This window comes from Typopeltis vanoorti, chromosome 3, assembly GCF_054136105.1.
Source record: "Typopeltis vanoorti isolate ZY-2024b chromosome 3, IOZ_Tvanoo_1.0, whole genome shotgun sequence".
Taxonomy (NCBI): domain Eukaryota; kingdom Metazoa; phylum Arthropoda; class Arachnida; order Uropygi; family Thelyphonidae; genus Typopeltis; species Typopeltis vanoorti.
The window spans coordinates 62,186,202-62,208,279 of NC_143551.1; the positions used below are offsets into that span (position 1 = coordinate 62,186,202).

The 22,078-nt window shown below is 37.0% G+C and overlaps 1 protein-coding gene across 1 annotated transcript in view; it reads left to right on the forward strand.

Annotated features, from left to right (window-relative positions):
- Positions 1-22,078, forward strand: part of LOC150108197 (BAI1-associated protein 3-like) — a 709,720-nt gene that overhangs the window by 431,621 nt on the left and 256,021 nt on the right. Inside the window, exon 19 of the mRNA XM_090390426.1 lies at positions 552-715. Coding sequence (XP_090246552.1) covers positions 552-715 — 164 coding nt within the window. The remainder of the gene's footprint in view (positions 1-551; positions 716-22,078) is intronic.

The window sequence follows — 22,078 nt, forward strand, 5'->3', positions numbered from 1 at the left end:
ACAAGTGATCCTTCTGTTTTTAAATTTGAGTTTGGAAGAATACTTTAAAATAATTGACCACAAAATAAATTCAGAAAGTGTCTGATTAAAAGAATGAATTATTATAGTCAATAATTAAATTACTTTTTATCTATTTTCAACTGCTGCCTAGTTAGTAGATGAAATAACAAGAAGGATGCAAATAGAGGTTTGTAAAAGAAATTATACTAAAGAAAAAAAAAATTAATTTGCTGCAGCAATCCCTAATAGTAGCTTGTGTAATTCCTGTTTGTAATGGGCCTTCATAGCTAACTGTTGCTGCCTTTATTAATTTATTTTGCTGAGATATGCATGTTGATTTGTAGAAGCATCAGTAGGTTTTTTTTTTTTTTTTTGCATTTGTGTGATCAGATAATATTGGCATGAGCAGATAACCCAATGAAATCAGACTTGAAAGTATTATAATTATGTATATTGCTGTTGTGTGCTTGTACCCCATAAGTAGTTAAAGGGTATGAGGGTTTTTATTATTATTATTTTTTCTTATTTTCTGTACTATTTTGGACATTTAGGTTGATACAAAACTAGCCCCTGAAATTCAAGAAATCTGTGGCAGAGTTGGAAAATGTGCCAAAGAACATTCTGATAAAGATACCATCAACATAGGAACAACAGTTTTTGAACTTTACATGGCTTTACAAGAATTTGTGCGCTTTAAGGAAAACCTCCCTGAACCGTATGTTCCTCTGATTACTTATAAACCAATTATTCTTGATCCTGTTATTTTATTTAAATGTAAAAAAAAATATGTGTGTGTGTGTGTGTACAGTGTTTCAAATTCAAGTAACTCTCTTTAGAGCAGTCTGTAGAGATCCAGTAGATGAAATACCCTTAAACTTGGTGGGTACCCTAACCATAGATCATAGAGAAGAAATTTGACAATAAAAAAATTAGTTCAAAATATGACCAATAGAGGAAATATGGTGTTATGAATGGGAGGGAGAACAGAATCAGTAACAAATGAAATTATTTGATTATGTTGATTTTGCTCATTTCATACAATAATGTTATAAAAAAACATTTTACATAGAGTTGACATGCTGCAAGAAGCTGCCAAGGATATTCAGAGGATAATTGGAAGTGACATTCAATGTGTTAGCCTTTGCACAGGACGAATAGCTGATACCATCATACAGTATTGCTATTACATGAACACAACTGATTCTGTTGAAAAGTTTTGCATATGATGTGTGATTTTGTCTTTCAAATATGCCAGGTGAAGAACTTTGCCCCAATACTCTGACTTTTGAGGTAACCTCCCCAATGCAAGCCAAAAGTCACAGAAATTAAGATCTGGTTAATGCAGTGGCTATTTCATAGAAAATGAGTGACTGATTGCTCTATCCTCTATCATGAAATCTTGACAAAATAATTGTTCAACTTCATGTCGTATGTGTGGAGGCACTCCATCTTGCATTAACACTGTTGTGTTCAGGCACCCTCTTTGCTGCAGTTGCTTATTGATGAAACTGCTCAAAATGTCCTTATAATGCACAGCTGTGTCCATGCAAGTCACAGGTCTAGTTCAATGGATTTCTCTGAAGAAAAATGGACAGATAATGAACTTGGCTGTAAATCCTATTCATACTGTGACCTTCAGTTAATGTAAGGGAACCTCGTGAAATGCATAAGGATTCTATGTAGCCCAGATATGGTAATTTTGAATGTTTATGCACATTTTGCATAAACATGAAAATGTGCTTTATCACTCAATAGGATGTTCCAATCCTTGTCCACCTCCAATGCATGCCAGAAATATTAATGCAAACATTTCTTGGACGCTGGCATCTCCCATTTGCAATTCTTGACTGTGGCTGAGTTTATACAGGCAGCATTGAAATGTTTTATGCCAAGTTCTCCATAGCATTGTGTATGGCAAATCTAATTGTCTTGCTACAGAATGTACACTATATGAACCTACAGCATTCACATTTGGCTGCTCATTAACTGCAGTTGCAACATCAGTCATTTGCAGAATTTCAGATTTATGCCTCCTTCCTGATTGGATTGTCAAATTGCCTGTCTCTTCAAATCAATGAACCATGCATCACACTGCATTTGGCTTTTTTAAAAAAAATAAAAGTCCTTAGGCATATGTACTTGCAAAGTGCTGTTGCAGCATTTTCCCCATTCCTATAGGAAACACTTCATGTGCAAAGTGTTCAGGCAAAGTGAGACCCATTGTAAAACTTGAATGATTGTAGAGCCAGCTTCACTCCTACATTTATACTGCTCAAAACAATTAGGGGATATGTTGGTTTTCTTGTAAATTATAAAGTTATAAAAATAATTTATAAATGTAACACAATTTAATAAATATTGATTATTTAAATAATATCTCATCAATTACACCCTATCTATAAGTAAGAAATATTTATTCATGTATAAAGTACCCAATAGTTATAATTATTTGCAGAAATTTATAATTGTCTGACAAAAACTAAAATATTTCCTAATTGTTTTGAGCAGTGTATATTGCGAGTCACATGAAATGCAAATTCACTATCTTTTCTTGCCCACAGCACCATATTGGTCATTTTAGAACTAATTTTTTTTTTTTTTTGTTGGTAAAATCTCTTTCCATGATCTGATTACCCGAGTACCCACCGAACTTGCAGGTATTGTGTCTACTGTATTTTCTCTCTACAGATTGCTCTGAATAAGGGTACTTTAAATTGAAACACCTTGTATGTACAGGGTGATTGAAATTAAAGTATCTCTGTTTAATGTGGAGTGCCACCCAGTGATCCAATTGCTATGAAACTTTGCAGGAATATATTGTCCATTATGTCAAAGCGATATCTGAGGGAAAAAAAAATAATTCCAGAATTCATCACCAGGTGTGCTGTATGATGTATTGAATGTAGATGCAGTAAATTTTCTGAGTATGTAAGAAGGAGAAAATTGACACAAGTATAAATAGCACATTTTCATTCACTTCCATTATACATCCACAGACTGTACTGTTCAATTTCCTGCCCCATCCCAGTATGCCACAAATGCATCCTTTGCAGAGTGTGTTCAATGGCAGAATGCAGCTGGTCAGGACTGATGTTGCACCCAAACTTCATTATGCTGTCTCTCAGCACTGGAAGTTATCAGGATGATCCTGATAAACCCTGTCTTTGTGAAATCTTCAGAGCCAGAAGACACAGGGAATTAGATCAGGTGAACGAGGTGGCCATGCAGCGGGAAACACACAGCTGATCACTTCGGCTTCTGTGAAATGTTCTCAAAGAACCTCCTGTATGGATCAACCACTGCATGGAAGGATCCCATCCTGCATGAAAATGACTGAATCTATTCACAGGTGCTGCTAAAGCTGTGGCAAAACAAAATTGTTTATCATATCACAATACTTCTCAATAGTAATTGAGCAAGTCACATGACCCAGCTGGCAAAGTCCTTAAAGAATAATGGTCCAATGATAAACAAAGCTATAAAATTGCACCACACAGTAATTTTGGTGAATGCAAAAGAATTTGTTTGATTGCATGCAAGTTTTGCATAGCCCATTTCCCAGGAATTTTGGGTATTCAAGGCTCTGTTCAGGTGCGCCTCATCTCCCCCACAAAACCATTCATGGCCATCCAACTCCAGTTGAGCGATGAATGTTAAAGCAAATTGTCAGTCAACTTAAGTCCTGCAGGCACATCTCCTGAGTCAGGGTTATCTTGAATGGGTAGGAATGCAGAATCTTCCATAGAATTTTTCAGAGTGTTGTGTAAGGTGCATCCATATGTCTTGAAACAGCATGTGCACTGCAAGAACCAACACTGTTATTCATGGCGTTCTCCACAATGAGATTAGCAACTTCATTCACTTGTTGTGAACTGATTGGTTTGCGACCTCTGCCAGGTCTAACTCCCAATGATCTCATTGATTCAGAACAACTAATGACTAATCATTCATCGCAAAGCACATAGAGATAGTGGACTGTGTCAACATTTGTTCACCATCATCATCATCAAATTCCTAACATGTACCCTCAAGGGGGTTTACAGGATATTATGATAGTACTACATGAAGAACTTACATCATTACTAACTTCTTACCAACAATTTTACCAAATCAATGTGTTATCTGTCAAGAACTCCAACATCATCAGATCTTATATTTCTGTTGTCTAAAGAACTTTTTATTGTATCAATCAATCAACCTACATCTTGGTCCTTCTTTGAGTCTTTTTATCTACTAACCTGGCAGAGAACACTTGTTTTGCATGACTTATTTTTCATGGTATTAACAACACCACACACTTTTTTCACAAAGACGTTTTATTAACGCTTATATTTCACTGATTTTCAACTAAGCATCATCATCAGAGCACAACACACACTTGTACATGCGACAGTGAGTGAGTGAAACAATATAATTGCAGAAGACAAAAGATCTAAAGTCCTACTTTTGGTGCACTCTAACAAAAAAAAAAAAAGCTATGCAGGAGTTTTTCTTAGGATAACTGTCTCCCAAATTTTTGGCAAATTAATGTAACCATGTTTGTTAAGATTGGTAGAATTCTTCAAAGCCATTGCTGACTCTGGGTTACATTCGCTATCTTTTTAATATGTCCTTCAAATTTTTATCAATTATCATCCCAAATTTCAAGACCTTGCATTTAGTTGCATTAAACTGACATCTCTATTCCATTGTACATCTGTCCAGCTTATTTAAATCCTCCTGAAATGCTACTGCATCAGCACTATTATTAATAATTGTTCCAGTGTTCACATCATATGCAAATAACTGAATATTTCCTTGCAGTCCAGTGGTAATATCATTGACATAAAGGTTAAAAAACAAAATCCCAGTACTGATTCCTGTGGCACTGTGACCTTCTTTTCCTTGGTACAAGGTGCATCCAGAAAGTAAGGTCTGTTCAGAATTTACTCCAAATAACATATGGGAGAGGGATCATACATTCGTGGAAGAATACAGTGACTCATTAGCTAGCAGATGACCATTTTACTTTTATCACATTATTGTATGTTGTCTTCTACAAATAATTTATAATGAGTGCTGTGATAAAAATCCCACCAGCTGTGAGTTTCGTGGCATGATATGGTTTTTGTTGGTGAAAACAAAAGTGCTGCAGAAATTCAATGGTGACTGTGTAAGGGTTTACAATAAATTCAAACAAGCACCATCAGTTAAAAAAAATTATGGCCATTGTATTCTGGTACTGAAAAAGGATCTTGCTCATAAATTTTCTTCATTGAGGAATGACAATTAATACTGATGCATATTATTGAAATGCTGAAGAAACTCAGACAAGCAATTCAGAAACAAAACATTAGGAATGCTGTCATCAGGGATTGTCCTTCTGCATCCAGAAAATTCAGAAGTTTGGGTGGGAACTTTTTGTCCACCTACCTGATAGCCCTGACCTTGCAACTAGTGACTACTCTTGTTCTTGCATATGAAGCAGTGGCTCCCATCTCAGCATTTTGAAGATGAGCAATTGAGGAACAGCATGACTCAGTGGTTGAAATCACTGGCAGCAAACTTTTTGGACATGTTTATGAAGAAGCTGGTGCCACAATACCAAAAATGCCTGGAAGTCGATAGTGACTATGTAGAAAAATAGAATATATATGTAGGTATTTTATGGTATAATAAAACTTTTTTCTTCTCTACCAGTTTTTCTTAAATTCTTGACTGAACCTTACTTTCTAGATGTGCCTCCTCCATACTCTCTGATTTCTACCAGACAACCAATTTCCAATCCATTTCACCAATCGATGTCTCAAGCGATACTCTCTACCAACTGCTTTTGCAAAAAAAAAAACTTTACTTCGTTGACTGTTCTTGTTTTTTTATTATGAAAAGCAAACAAATTATTTGAGGGATTTGATGTCAGAGAAAGGAGGTCATTGGTGTAAAGAGGGAATAGTGTGGGTGAGAGCACAGAACTCTGAGGCACTCCAGTATTGTTGTGGAAATCTAACGAGAGGAAGCCATTCACCATGGCACACAATGAACAACCATGAGGAAGCTGGCAATCCAATCATAGAGTGTAGAAGGGAGGCCATAAGATAGTAGCATGTTCAGGAGGCCTTGGTGCCAGACATGATCAAATGCCTTAGAAATATTGAGAGTGATAACATGAGTTTCTCCAAATCTTTATGGCCTATGTCCAAAGATGGGTGAGATTGGCTAGGAGGTCAGCCATAGAACGAGAATGACATAATCCATATTGGTTGGTGGTAGCCAATTAACTGTTGAGTCTCCAGGAAATGAAGAAGCTTGTTGTTGATAACTGTTTCCATCACTTTTGAAAGTACTGAGGTGAGAGCAATGAGTCAATAGTTAAATGGCTAATTTTTGTTACATGCTAGCTGTGGGCTTGCTTCCATGCTGTTGGGTAGATGCTAGTGGCATAGGATAGTTTATATAGGTGATACAGGATGGGTATCAATTCTGGGACACAAGTCTTGGGCACAACTGGAGGAATACCATCTAAACCAGGAGCCTTTTTAGAATCAAGACTAATCAGGTTAATCAGGATTTTTCAGATGTCTTTTTGTGAAAGTTCAATGGAGGCTTTTAATGGGCAGTTTGTAGAAGTATGGGAGGCAATTTGCTTTGGTTGTCTGGGCAGGAGTTGGAGTAAAAAACTGATGCCAAAAGACTGCCTTTTCCTTGTATGAAGTTACCATAGTGCCATCAGGATACAAGAGAGAGGTAGTAGTAGCAGAAGTTATGCCCAACAGCTTTAGCAAGGGACCAGAAGGCTTGACTGCCAGTTAAGCAGGAGTCAAATTTATTGTATTTCATTCTTATGAAGTCTGCTTTGAATGACTGGTAACGTTTTTACAATTTTTCTGACTGTCCTGTAAACTGAATGAGAAGCTGGAGTTTTTAAATTAAGCCATTGAACATAAGCTGAATTTTTGTAATGGACATCAGAGACATTTTTTTGAATACTTGGATACAAGTTCTGGTTCTCATCATTGGGGATTTGCAGTGGAGTGGGGAATGAGAGTGAGGATTATTTCGGTTATTAGTTCAATGCATGTGTTTGTATTGGGAGAGCAAAAGCAGTAATCTGAAAATGGAAAAGTGGCATAAAAATTCAGAGGTCATCCCAGTATCACACTATCACACACAAAGTTCATCATCATATGAAAAGCTCATCTAGCCATGCTTTAAAGTGATTTGATTCAATGTGTCTATATTCACAACACACTCAGGCAACACATTCTACTTACTAACTACTCTCCATGTAAAGAACCTGTTCCTCACTCCAATGCTCACACCCTCCTTATACAGTTAACAGGGCTGGCCTCATGTTCTACCCACCTCTCCCATCCTATGAAAAAATCTCTTCCCTGCCAACCTGATAACAACCCCTGACTAACTTATATGTCTCAATCATATCCACTCCCCCTTCCTCCTATTCAAAAAGCTTTGCAATTTACATTCTCGCAATATGTACTCATACTCCACATTCCAAAAACCACCAATCACTTTTGTGAATGTTCTCTGGACCCTTTCTAATACATCCTCATCACTACGAAAACCCAGTGACCAAATCTGTGCACAGTAATCCATGAGGTCTCATCAAGGCATTATACAATAGCATCATAATATCTTTATTTCTGCATGTCAGGGTCATCTGCATCATTGCCATTATCCAAAGCTTAAGGATCAAAGCTGTATAACTTTAGAGACCTCCTCATAGCCTTTAAAGGAATGCAGAGAACCAACCAGGGCTTCTGACCTAATGTCCCATCCTCACCTTTTCGTGGTGCACCCAGTTAGATACTGAATGAACGAGGATGGATTGGCAATTTGGGATTTAGCTGACCAAATTGTATTCTTATTGGCTTAAACCACAATATAAAATGATGGTAACATGACAGAATTTCATGCCAGCTGGGGCATCGCTTAATTAAACACGCCCCCCCCCCCCCATTGTTTTTGCCAGAGAACCAGGGTGAATAGCAAAAAGTCAGCTACTGGAACAAATCCTAGAACACATCCCAACTCAACATCACCAGAGATCGGTACTATCAACATAAGAAGCCTGAATGGCAAAGAAATGAAGCTAGCTGAGGAATTGAATAAGTACCAGATCAATATAATAGGGGTGACTGAAACAAAAAAGATAAAAACGGGCAAGATCTTTCTGAGCATTAAATACAAAATGTTATATTCAGGCAATGACAATCAACGAAAAGAAGTAGTAGTCATAGTATTGAACACAAAATATGAGGCTAATCTTCTTGAAGGGCAGGCAATTTCAAGTAGAGTAATGTGGGCAAATATCAGAATGGGGAACTGGACAATAAAACTTCTTTGTGCCTATGGTACCACAGAAGGTTCTACTAAGGTAGAAGTGGAGGAATTTTTTGAGGCTTTAGAGAGAGCAACTGACACAATGAAAAGTGGGGTCCCTGTTGGGGATCTAAATAGATGAGTAGGAAATGATTATCAGACATACAAAAATATTTTGGGAAACTTTGGAGAAAAGAGCAACGCTAATAATAATGGCCAATACCTGTTGGATTTCTGCCCAGGAGATGACTGGTTATTGCTAACACAAATTCACATGGAGAGAAGAGGCAAGGAATAAGAAAAGTCTCATTGACTATGTTATTATTGATAGTGATGTTTTCTCCCTGGTGCAGGACACTAGAGTGTACAGAGGATTTGAAATTGGAAGTGATCACCATTTAGTCTTGAGCAGGATAAAATTGAATTTCATATTGAAAGGAAGAACATATAAGAAAGTTTTAAAGCGAATAAAAGTTGAGCAGCTCTCAGATATGAACTGTAGACTAAAATACACAAACATTATTGAAGAAAAAAATGAAACAGTTTGAGAACAGTAACCAAACCTTGGAGATTCAGTGGCAAGCCCTGAAGAAAACCTTGATTCATTCTGCCCGAGAGGCATGTGGTGAGGTTGTCTGCAAGGATAGAAAAGTCAGAACTCCATGGTGGACACAGTAAGTTAAAAAGGCAGTGAAGGAAAAAGAAGAAAGCATATTATAAAAGTTCCTGGCAAATAAATCAGCTTGTGCTCTTAGAGAATACAGAGAGAGAGAAATGTAAGAAAGCTAAACACTGTGTAAAACTAGCTGAATAAAAGTAATGGGAAGACTTTGGTAAGAACATAGAAAATAAATATCAAGAAGTGGCAAGATATTCTGGAGGTTGTTGAAGAAGCTCAGAAATGGAGGAAAGAGTGCTATAAAATGAATTAGAGAAGGTGACATGAAAACTGCAGAAAAAGATATCCTTGAAATATGGAGTAATTACTTTGAAAAATTGCTAAATGAAATTAGCAGTGATGACAGCACAGTGATAAAAAACACTGACCAGGCATGCAATCAGGAATGCATATCTATACTTGAAGTAGAAAATGCCATAAAAAGCATGAAATGTGGAAATGCAGCGGGAGTAGATGGTATTTGACCGGAATGCTCAAGCATGAAAGACTTATCTTACAGTGGCTGCACTGCATAGTTAAGAAGGCCTGGCCAGAGGGACGAATTTCAGATGATTTTGGTAGAGCTCTATAGTACCCATATATAAAAAGAGAAATAAAACTGAATGTGAGCAATACAGAGGTGTTTTCTTACTGAGTTCCCTGGTAAGATTTATGCAAGTATACTTGAGAAATGGTTGAGAAGGATTGTGGAAGGGAAGCTTGGTGAAGAACAAGTTCGATTGAGGCCGAATAGATGCTGTCAGGATCAGATTTTCACTTTACGACAAATAGTTGAGAAATCATGGGAATATAACAAAGATCTGGGAAAAGGCATATGACAGAGTTCCAATAGAGAAGCTGTTCAAAACTCCATTGACACCATGCAAAACAAGTATGGTGTCAATGGAGCATATATCAAGCAATACTTAGTCTTTATTTGAGTCTTTATATGTCAGCAGTTATATTAGGAAAATGGTTTGACATTTAATATGGTGTCAGACAAGGATGTACATTATCCCCTCTGTTATTCATTATTTATATTGATCACATTATGAAGGAAAGTGGTATTAAACCTGATTGATATCAAAATTGGAGATGTTAATGTCAGGTTTTTGCTTTATACAGATGATGTTATACTTCTAAATAAATCTGCTACTAGTCTGCAAGATTTCCTGACTAAATTGAATAACTGTTGTAATAGATATGATATAAAGATCTACAATAACAAGACAAAGAAAATAGGCAAAAGCACTGAAAATATCAACAGCATTGTGAATGGAGAACCTATACAACAAGTAAAATATTTCAGCTACTTTGGCACGATTTTTAGTGAAGATAGTAAAATAAATTCGTAAATAGACAACAGAATCAACAAAGCTGGTATGGTAGGAAGTCAACGGAATAAATTTATATGGAATAAGAGAGAAATTAGTCAAAACACTAAATTAGCTGTATATAAGACAGTATTTAAACCAATTTTAACTTATTATTATTATTATTATTATTATTATTATTAAACAAGACCTCATGGAGTCAAAGACTCATCTAGGAGGTCCTTTTATCTCACACACATCTCATCATACCGGGTCTTAAACACATTCAAACTCCCTGCAGACACCACACTCTCAGGCAAGGCATTCCAATCATTCACAACTCTGCACGAAAAAAACCTGCCTCTCACTCCCCTACTCACACCCTCTTTATACAGTTTCCAGGGATGACCTCTGGTTCTCCCCTGATCTCCCACTATTCGCTGTAGAACTTCTCCACCATTGATCCTATAGCAACCCCTTACCAACTTGTAGGTCTCTATCATATCTCCCCTCTTCCTTCTCTCCACTAGTCTCTGCAAATTACATCTTTTCAATCTTTCCTCATACTCGACATTCCAGAGGTCAGAAACTACCTTAGTCAGTCGCCTTTGGACCCTTTCCAACATCTCTTCATCCTTCTGAAAACCAGGTGACCAAATCTGGGCACAATAGTCCATGTGTGGCCTAATCAAAGCCTTATACAATGGAACAAGAATCTCCCTACTTCTACATGTCAGTGTCCTCCTCATCATTCCCAGAAGTCTTTGTGTTGTCTTCACAATTTTGGCGATGTGACCCCTAAATTTTAGATCCTTATCCACTATCACTCCCAGATCTCTTATTTCCTCTACTTCCAACAATATATTTTCACCAAGCATAAATTCTGCATCCCATCTTTGTTTTCCAAATTTTAAAACCTTACATTTTGCAACATTGAACTAACATCCCCATTTGCTTGCCCAATCACTCAATTTATTCAAGTCTTCTTGCAAGGCCACAACATCTTCACTACTCTTTATGGTTCGTCCCAACTTTGCATCATCTGCAAACAACTGAATATCTCCATCCAAATCTTCGCCAATATCATTAATATACAAGTTAAATAGTAATGGCCCTAAAACAGATCCCTGAGGCACTCCACTAGTGACTTTCCTTTTCCTGGATATTGCACCCCCATACACAACTTGTTGATACCTATCAGATAGCCAGTCTCCAATCCAATGCACTAATCTAATATCCAACCCCATCTGCTCTAGTTTGACTGTCAACTTATCATGAGGCACTCTATCAAAAGCTTTTGCGAAATCCAAGTATGTTACTGTGTATCCTTCTCCTCTGTCCAAGGAAGCAGTCACTTTATTGTAATAAGTAAGTAGATTACTAAAACACGACCTCCCTTTAGCAAATCCATGCTGTCCATCAAAGATTATACCATTGTTGTCAACCCAACTCTGGATCCTAGTTCTCACAAGCTTCTCCAACAACTTAACCACAACACCTGACACACAGATAGGCCTATAGTTTGATGCTTGAGTTCGATCACCTCCTTTATGAAGTGGCACAATCTTGTCCTCCTTCCACTCTTTAGGGACTTGACCAAGTGCAAGACTCGTATTAAAAAAATATGTCAAGGCAGGTGTCAACTCTCTGGCACATTCCTTCAGAATACGCGGTGATATATTATCAAGTCCCACAGCCTTATTTACATCTAGTTTACTCAACTCCCCAAACACCTCTTGCTCACTTACAGTCAGTCTCTCCTCCCCATCATCAACTGCTCTTAATCTCTCCATGAAGTCACATTCACAAGATTGAAAGATCTTTATGAACTGCTCATTAAGTATCTCCACCACACATTCTGCAACAGCTGTCTTTATACCATTTCCTCCAATCAATGTCATCCTTCCATAATCATTCTTTCTTTTGCTGGCTACATATCGAAAGAACTCCCTAGGATTCTTTTTAGCTTCATTAGCTAACTGCTGTTCATACCTCTCTTTAGCTACTCTCACCAACCAAGTCACTCTCCTTGCCTGGTCTTTGTAGAACTCATGAAATTGGTTACTTCCACTTCTCTTATGCTGCCTCCACAATGCCATTTTTCTCTGTATTGCATGCTTAATCTCTTTATTCATCCATCTCACACCTAACTTATTTAACCTTCTCACCCGTGGTATACATTTAGACATTGCATCCACTAAATATTTTTTGAAAATCCCCCAAGCTGCATTGATCTCTTTTCCAGCTAACTCCTCATTCCATGCTACACCTGCAAGCTGTCTCCTGAGCTCTTCATAATCACCCCCCTTGTAGTTCCACATATACCCTTTTTTCACAGGGGTCCTTGCACTGCTGGCAACCACCCAAGTAATCACCTCATGGTCACTTTCGCCAATTGGTGGATGATTTGATACCTCATTGATAATTACATCCTCCGATGAGATGACCAAATCCAAGACCCTTAATCCTCTTGTGCCCTCTGTTACATACTGTCTGAGGTAGTTATCCCTCAAAAACTCAAGAAACTCATTTTCTTTACTTCCAGTTGCTATCTCTTCATTCCAATCTATATTGCCATAATTAAAATCACCCATAATGATCATCCTTTTCTTATTTGCTTGGCTTATTTGACTATACATTTCACTATCACCACCATCCACATTACCAGGTCTATAACAACTAGATCTGAGAGCTGGGTTAGAAATAAAACACTTGACCAAAGACTAGAGACCACAGATATGAGTGTCCTGAGAAAGATTAGGGGGCACAAACAGATGTCATCAATGGCAATATCATATTAAAAACGAAGATATTAGGAAAGAACTTGACATTGTTAACATCCAGGAATCTGTTAGCAGAGCTAACAGATTCCTGGATGTTAACAAAAAACTCTTGTTTTGCTAGGTTAACAAAACAAGAGTTCCCTGCCAGGTTGGCATTAAAAAAGACCCAGAGGAAGATCAAGATATAGGTGGATTGTTGTTGTTGTCTTGTCCTTTGAAGAGTCTTAGATGTTTCCGTGTGCTCCTTGTACTGCTTTGGCTATGTCGATGATTTTGTTTGTATAGAGCTGTTGTTCAGGATTAGGATCTATTTCTTGCAAGGCTGCTGTAATTGCTGGACAGGTAAAGATGTGAGTGGGTGTCAGTTCAGTATTGGGGCAGTTGTTGCAGTTTCTATATGTTCTCGTGTCATCTGTATTGATCTTCATTCCTCTATAATGTCCTGTTCGTAGTCTTGCTATCCTTCTGTCAACACTGATTTCAGGAATTTGATGTTGTATCACTGATTTCATTGGAAATAGTTTAGCTTTTGCTAGTGCATTGGCATCAGCAAGAGTTATCATATGAGTTTCTTGGTTGAGTTCTCTGGCCTCTTTTGCTAATTTAACAGCTGCTTCATTGTAATCAATGCCTACACGAGCAGGAATCCGTTGTAAAATGCAACTTTTACCTGAACACTTTAGTTGATTTAAGAGTTTATGGATGTTTTGTGTGAGCTTGGTATTGCCATTTTTAATTGCCTCCATAGCTGATCTTGAGTCACTGTAAATTATAATTCCTTCAGATTGTTGAGATGATGATAGTTTTAAGTAGGCTTCTAGTGCTTCATTTATTGCGTAGAGTTCGCTGGTAAAATTGGAAGCGATTTTCCCAGATCCAACTTTTATTGAAAGTTTTTCACCTTTCGGGAGTAGAAGGAGAACACCAGCACCTCCATTAATCATATTGGTGTCTGACGCTCCATCGGTATAACAAATAACCTGTTTGGAGGATGAAAGAAGGTTGATAGTATTTAGGCCTTTTTCTTTGAGCATTTCTTTTGGTTCTTTTTTTGTACAGAGTTTGGTAAGGTTTAGATTTATGGAGGTAATTGAAGGTAGAAAATAGAGGTTCTTTGTAAAGTTTATGATCTGTGAAGGCTGCATTTTTGGTTCCAATGTTCATAAGTTTTTAGGGAGATATGATCACTTTGATAGCTTCCGATATTATTTATGAATTTTATGGTGGCAAATTTTCACCTGTCCTCCAGCAGGTCAAGCCCACATTTCTGTTAGGCTCTGATGTTGTTAGTGGATGAGACTGCACCAATGATAATCTTGGATGCTTTTGCTTGTATTTTGTCTAATTTTTTCTTTACCGATGAGTCCGAAGGTGACCAGATAGGTGCTGCATATTCCATTATTGGCCTTATTAGTGTAGTGTAAGTAGTTTTGAGGATTTTTGGCTTTGTGCCCCAATTTTTTCCACAAAGCCTTTTCAGTATATTTAATTTTTTTAGAGCTCTGTTGGAAGTATTAGAAATGTGTTGTGCAAAACGTAATTCCTGATCAAGCGTAATACCAAGGTATTTTGGATTTGCGACGTTTTCAATTAGCTTGTTGTTGATCATGACTTTGGGATTCTAGGAATGTCTATTTTTCCTGTCTGTACTAAAGGTGCTTAGTTTTGTTTTGTCTGGGTTGATTTTGAGTTTAAGTTCATCTGACCATTTTTCTAATCCTCTCATGGATTTCTTTAGAATCTCCTCTGATTCTTTGATTTTAGCACTGGTGTGCCAGATGGCTATATCATCTGCATAGCAAGTTACTTTTATGTCTTCTGTAAGGTAGGGATGAATGTTATCGACATATAGAAGGAATAGTAAGGGGCTGAGTACTGAGCCCTTGGGAACACCAGCCCAGGTTCTCTGCTCTTTTGATATTGCTGCATTGATTCTGACTTTGATCTTTCTTCCTCTAATGAAATCAGCAATCCAGATTAAAGCGTTTCCTCTAATTCCAATATCATGTACTGTTTGTATTAATTTTTTGATCCAAACACGATCGAAAGCAGCAGTCATATCAAGGAATATGGCAGTTGTCTTTTTTGTTGGTTTTTCCTGAAATGAGTCTATTATTATTTGGCAGAAGTGGAATAATTGATCTGTTGTCAAATGACGAATTCTATAGGCAGTTTGGTAGTAGTTGATTTTCTTATTTTTTGTCAGCCAGTGCATAAGCCTGGAGTATATGATTCTTTCAGTAATTTTACAAAATATGCTAGTTAATGCGATAGGTCTATAACTTTGACATTCTGCAGCATTTCTGTCAGGTTTCAGGATGGGTACAATAACTGATTTTTTCCATTCTTTTGGAAGTTTGCCTGTTTGCCAAGAGGTATTGAGAATGTCCAGAAGTTGTTCTTTGGCAATTTTGCCAAGGTGTTTGACCATATGACCAAAGATAAGATCATTACCAGGAGATTTATTAGATGCAGTTTTCTCGATTGATGAATTTAGTTCACTTAGTGTAAATTCTTCGGAGAAGATGTCATTATATTGGTATGTTCTTGCTTGTTTTAGTATTTTACTTGTGAGTTTATTGAGGGTCTGGTCCTCTCTGTTATACTGCAGTTTGGAGTTTGAATAGGTTTTTGCCAATGTGTTTGCAATTTCTTGATCTGTAATAGCTTGTTTCCCAGCATTTATGATAAAGTTTGTTTTCTGTTGGTTCTCTTTTTTGATATTGTTGTCTAGGATTCTAATAATGTTCAGTGTTAGCTGTCTTTTCTTGGATCCAGGTTACTGCAAAATTCCGCCCATTTCTCTTGTTTGTACTTCCAAATTTCCTGCTCTATTTTGTGTGTTATGTCCATTAATTTCTTTCTGTATTCATCAGTTTTATTAATTCTTAATTGTTCATTGATATTGTCTCTTTCTGTAATCATTGAATCAATATTGTGATCTTTCCAGTATGATATCCAGGTATTTTTCTGCTTGCCTCTTGGTATTGTTGCTTTGGCAGCTTTACTGATGTGTGAAGTAAGGATTTGTAATTTTCTGTCGAGGTTTCCAGAGACAGGTTCATCTTGACAGAGGCTCTCCAAGGTTTGAGTGAACCTTGTCCAGTCGACTTTTCTGAAGTTCCATGTCCTTTTGATTTGCTGTTCTTGATCAATCTTGAAGTTTAGTGTTGTTATTATGGGTCTGTGGTCACTGATGACATTTCCCAAAATTTTCCATTGTGCACTTGATGCAATACTATAATTAATAGCTGTGATGTCAATAGCAGATTCAGTTCCTGTAGTTTTAGAGAGATAGGTGCTCTGTCCATTGTTAATTGTTGTGAGTTCCAAATCTGTAAAGAGGTCTTCCAATTGTTGACCTTTATGGTCTAAATCGGGGGAGCCCCACGTTGGGCTTTTTGCATTTAGGTCACCAAGTATAATGGTTGTATCAGTTAGAGATTCGCTTAGCTTTTCAGTGATGTCTGTATCAGTATTTGTATTATCAGGATGGTAGACATTTATGATTGAAATAGAATGGTTTGGTAGATGTATTTCAACAGCTTGAGCTTCCGTCGAACTGTTATTATTTAAATATTGATTTAGGGCGATTTCTTTGAATTTGATTTCTGGGGTCTTCAAAAGGATAGCAAGCCCGCCACCTGCTCTTTCCTCTCTATCCTTCCTAAGAACTGTGTATCCTTTGATGTTGAAGTTCAGATTTTTATTTAGTTTTTTGTTTCTTGTAGACAAGCTATATGGATATTGTTTTTGTAAAGCATGTATTTGAGTTCATCCATTTTTCTCTGAGTACCGTTGATATTGAGTTGCAAAATGTTAATATGAGTCCTCGTAGCATATTTATTATCAGGAGCCCAGACTGCAGCCCCAGACGCGTCGGCTTTGCCCCGGACGCAGTAGCATTAGTTGATAACTTTTTATGACTCTTCATTAGAAAATGGGTGCCGTTGCCACATTAGTCACCTTGAAATCGAAGAAATTTGGTCAAGAGCTTCAAGGGTCCGGGGGGGGGGGCACGAGGAGGTGTGGTTGGACTTCCCCCCATATAGGTGGATTGATACAGTAAAAAGTATCCCAGAAGATAGAAATATAAGTTCTGATGATGTTGGAGTCTTGACAGGTAACAGATTGATTTGAAGGAAAATTGTAGATAGGAAGTTAGTAGTGATGTAAATCTTTCATGTAGTACTTTCATATCCTGTACATCCCTTGAGGGTACGTGTCAAGAATTTGATGATGATGATGATGATGATGACGTTTTCACAAGTTGTGCAATGTGGCCCCTGAATTTCAGGTACTTGTCCTCCAACACCACCATCACTCCCAGATCTCTCATCCCCTCTACTTCCTTTTATGTTTTCCCACCAAGTGTATACTTTGCATCCCATCATTGCTTACCAAATTTCAAACCTTATGCTTTGGAACATTGAACTGATAGTTCCACTTACCTGCCCATCATGCAATCTATTCAAGTCTTCCTGCAAGGACATAACATCTGGTTCACTCTGCATTGCTCTCCCCAATTTTGTGTCATCTGCAAGCAGCTGCATATCACCAGTTAAACCCATCCCAGTATCAATAATATACAGATTGAGCAACAATGGTCCCAAACTTGAACCCTTCATCACACCACTAGTTAGCTTCCTGTTTTGGGATACTGCATCCCCTATACAACTTTCAGATAACTATCTGACAGCCAGTCACTGATCCAACTCAGAAGTCTGTTATCCAATCCCATCAATCAATTTATTTGACAGCTTGTCATGTGGCAGTCTATCAAAACTTTTGCAAAATCTAAGTATATCATTGAATATGCATCTCCCTTGTCCAAGACATTTGTCACTTTGTTATAGTTTTCCCTGCTATTTTGTAGCAAAAGCTGTTTCACCACCTTTATGCAGTGGAACAATTTACCTTCTTTCCAGTCCCTTGGAACCTGTGTCGTTATAAGACTCTTATTAAACATTCATACCAGTGCTAATGGAAAGAATTTTCAAAGAAAAGTTTACTTCAGTGAAAGAATTTGGAACAGAAATACTATGAACTAAGAAATGAAATATGAAATTGTAGAATTACATGTGGATTTAAAGACAGAGCTAGTAAGAGAAACATTCATTTTGATAGCAAAATCAAAGTCAATTTAATCAAACAGGGTATTTTCATTGTTAAGAAATGGGATGAATTCCTATGAAATGACATGTATACGGACACAAAAACCTAACGATTTTGTTAAATGCTTTACTAACAATAGTCTTACGTTAACCCAAAATGAAAGAAAATTTTCTGCTTAAGATTTATTTGTAACTAAACAAAGATTCAGACTTTCCGACCAAGTAATTAACACACTTTGTGTTTTTAAAATTCAATTTTAACAGTAGTAGTATGTGTTAAATTTTGGTATAATTTCATTTTATTTTTGTTTTCGGTATTAGTACATACTGAAAATTTCTTTTACATTGATCTCAAAACTCTGTGTTTTTCAACAAATGTATGATGTTACTTATCTGTATCCTGTACCAATATAATAAATTTTACTTTTTTCCCTATATACTAAATTGTACTGATTTTTATTGGATCCTTTTATTACAATACAAAAATTCTTATTTATGAGAAATTGCAAATATATCCTAATAATTTGGGCACTAAAAAGTCTTCAGGACCTGATAACATCTCTCCAGTTGTATTCAAACATTGTATTCCAGATCTAACACCTATCCCCTATTATCTCTGTCATCTATACTCAGTCAGTCTGGTTTGCCAAGTGGTTAGTTTGTGTACCTGCTCTCCACCAGCAGGGGTTTGAATCCTGCTGCAGGGATGAATGTTTGTGATTGTCTTTAGGTGGGAGATTAATTTTATCACTTGATGTGAGACCGCCACCACAGCACTTTTTAAAGGCATGAAGTAGCTGGAAAAAGTTTCATGTTTAGTATCCAGAGCAATGTTTCCAGACTATGTAAAAATAAATATAAAATTACAAAAATATATATAAAAATTGATAAAAACAAAATTAAAAAAAAAAATCCTTAGCCTGCCCACAGTCCAAATGTACTATAGGTTTACTAATAACCTTTCATGGTACGAATCATGCATGAAAAAAAATAAATAAATAAAATTATAACACACACACACACACACACACACACGTGAAGGGGGTCTGGAAAGTTCTGATAAACACCTATACAAAAATGATATTAAAGCAACTGATATAATCATAAGAAAGAACAGAAATAAAGAGCCAAAAGGCTTCATTTTGGCGATGTGAAATTATTTAAATTAAGGGAATATTGAATCCCATATTATTTCAAAGCCAAATAAAAAACTCTGAGATAGGAATCAAAGAGTTTCATGCCGAATATAGTAAGCTATAAAAGTTTGGCGAATCCAAGCGTAAGCCAACACCTGGTAGTACAAACTGGAACAATTCGTTGCAAAGGTGGAGTAAGATCCGATCACTGTCCTTAGTATTTTTCCACAACTCTTAGGAAGTGTATGCTGTTATACATTATGGAAGGAGGTCACTACCCAGACTAGTTTCAACCTTTATTGAGGTCTCATCAGTGAGTGGGTAGACCTGGATAATACTCAGGTTGTAGTGATGAGAACTTAACACACTGTATACTTTACAATACGAGTTGCCTAAAAAGGTGCACCCAATAAATTACTGAAATAAAGAGCCAAAAGATTTCGGCGATGTGAAATTTTTATTATTTTTTTTTAATTAAGGGGATATTGAATCCCACATTATTTCCAAGCCAATAAGAAACTCTAAGATAGGAATTAAAGAGTTTCATGCCGAATATAGTAAACTATAAAAGTTCAGCAAATCCGAGCGTAAGCCAACACCTGGTAGTTTGGCTCTTTATTTCAGCAATTTATTGGGTGCACCTTTTTAGGCAACTCATATTGTAAAGTGTATAAGTTCCCATCACTACAACCTGAGTATTATCCAGGTTTACCTACTCACTGATGAGACCTCAATAAAGGCCGAAACCGGTCTGGGTAGTGACCTCCTTCCATAATGTATAACAGCATACACCTCCTAGGAGTTATGTTTTACATGATGGAAAAATACTAAGGACAGTGATCGGATCTTACTCCACCTTTGTAACGAGTTGCCCCAGTTTGTACTACCAGGTGTTGGCTTACGCTTGGATTCGCCGAACTTTTATAGTTTACTATATTTGGCATGAAACTCTTTGATTCCCTATCTTAGAGTTTCTTATTCGGCTTTGAAATAATGTGGGATTCAATATCACCTTAATTTAAATAATAAGAAAGAACATACTAGTAGCATAGTTATGAAGGTAACTTACTTCTTATATTCTTATATCCTAGTATATTCTTTTTTGTGATTATAATTATATCAATTGCTTTAATATCATTTTTGTTCTAGGTGTTTATCAGACCTTCTAGACCTCCCTCATATATATATATATATATATATCACCACATAGAGAATCAGGCATGTATCCAATCCAACCTATTCCAAAAAAATGGGAGATAAAAGTCTGACCACTCACCATCACCTCATCCTCTCCAAAATAATGGAGAACATTAACAACAGTCAACTTCTACACTACTTAGAGGCTCACCAGTTAATCAACAGCCACCAGTATGGATTTCACCAGTCTAGATCCACAGCTGTCAGTTGCCTCTGGACCCTTTCCAGTATCTCTTCATCCTTTTGAAAACCAGGTGACCTAATATATACACAAATGTCCATACGAAGCCTACTCAAGAACCAGAATCTCCTTAGCCTACGTCAACAACTATGGGACATGTGCCACGGAAAGACTCAGAGAAACATACACTGTTGCCCTTGACATTTCCATGGCTTTTGATTTTGTTTGGCATTGAAGCCTGCTTCGCAAACTGCCTTCCATCAGTCTACTTATCACTCTCTGTAATTGGATAGCCAGCTTTCTCTGTGATTAACTGTATGTCATGGTGGATGACATCTGCTCTTTGATATTTGCCACCAGTGCAGGAGTACTATACTCTTTCTCTTATACATAAATGACCCACTCTCAGTCCCCCCCCCCCCCAGTAATCCTATCCACAGCTTTGCTGGTGATAGTCCACTCCATTCATCTTGTTCCTTCTACAAACCATGTAGTTGTCAGTCATCCCCAGCTTCAAGATCATCTGCAAACAGTGCATTAAACTATGATCTCCATACCATCTTTCAGTGGGACAAGGATAACCTGGTCACCTTCTATGTCAACAAAATGCAGCCTTGCCTTTTCTCTTTCAAAAGGGGGGGGGGGGTCAACATTCCAGAGACCAGAAACTGCTTAGTCAATTGCCTCTGGACCCTTTCCAGTATCTCTTCATCCTTTTGAAAACCAGGTGACCAAATATATACACAGTTGTCCATATGAGGCCTAATCAAGAACCAGAATCTCCGTACTTCAAATTGCTGTTGATACCTATATTACACAAAATAATTATTTCATATACAGAGGGCGCTCATGAATCAAGCGCAGTGAGATGTACAAGAAGAGCACCTGATTGGGATAAGTTTTCTAGCAATAATTAAATATATGTGTATAATAGTTTGAGTAAGAGAGGCTGTAAACGTTGTGCACTACGGGTTATATTAGTGTGGGGGGATTTTTTTTGCCAAAACTTAATTACGAAATCATTATTATTAGACTTAGTAACCTACAAAAAAATGGCGGCAGTGGCAGTGTCATTCCATGACTTTAATTTAGATTTCAGTCGTTTCGTTAAGTGTGAGGTCTGTTATATGTATTCTTTCGATTACATAAATGATTTGTGAATATTTGGTGAAGATGGAAGGAGAGTGTGTGTGCGAAGTGTGACTGGAACGAGGAACTGATGAATGCAAATATGAGATTGATGACAGAAAATGTTAGTAGCGAAATTGTCGTGGGGAAAATGAGTGCACATTTGAAAGAGAGGCGAAAAATGTTAAAAAATCAGTAAAAAAGAAAAAGAGTGATTTGAAAACCGTAACAGATGTTAAAAGGGATGAA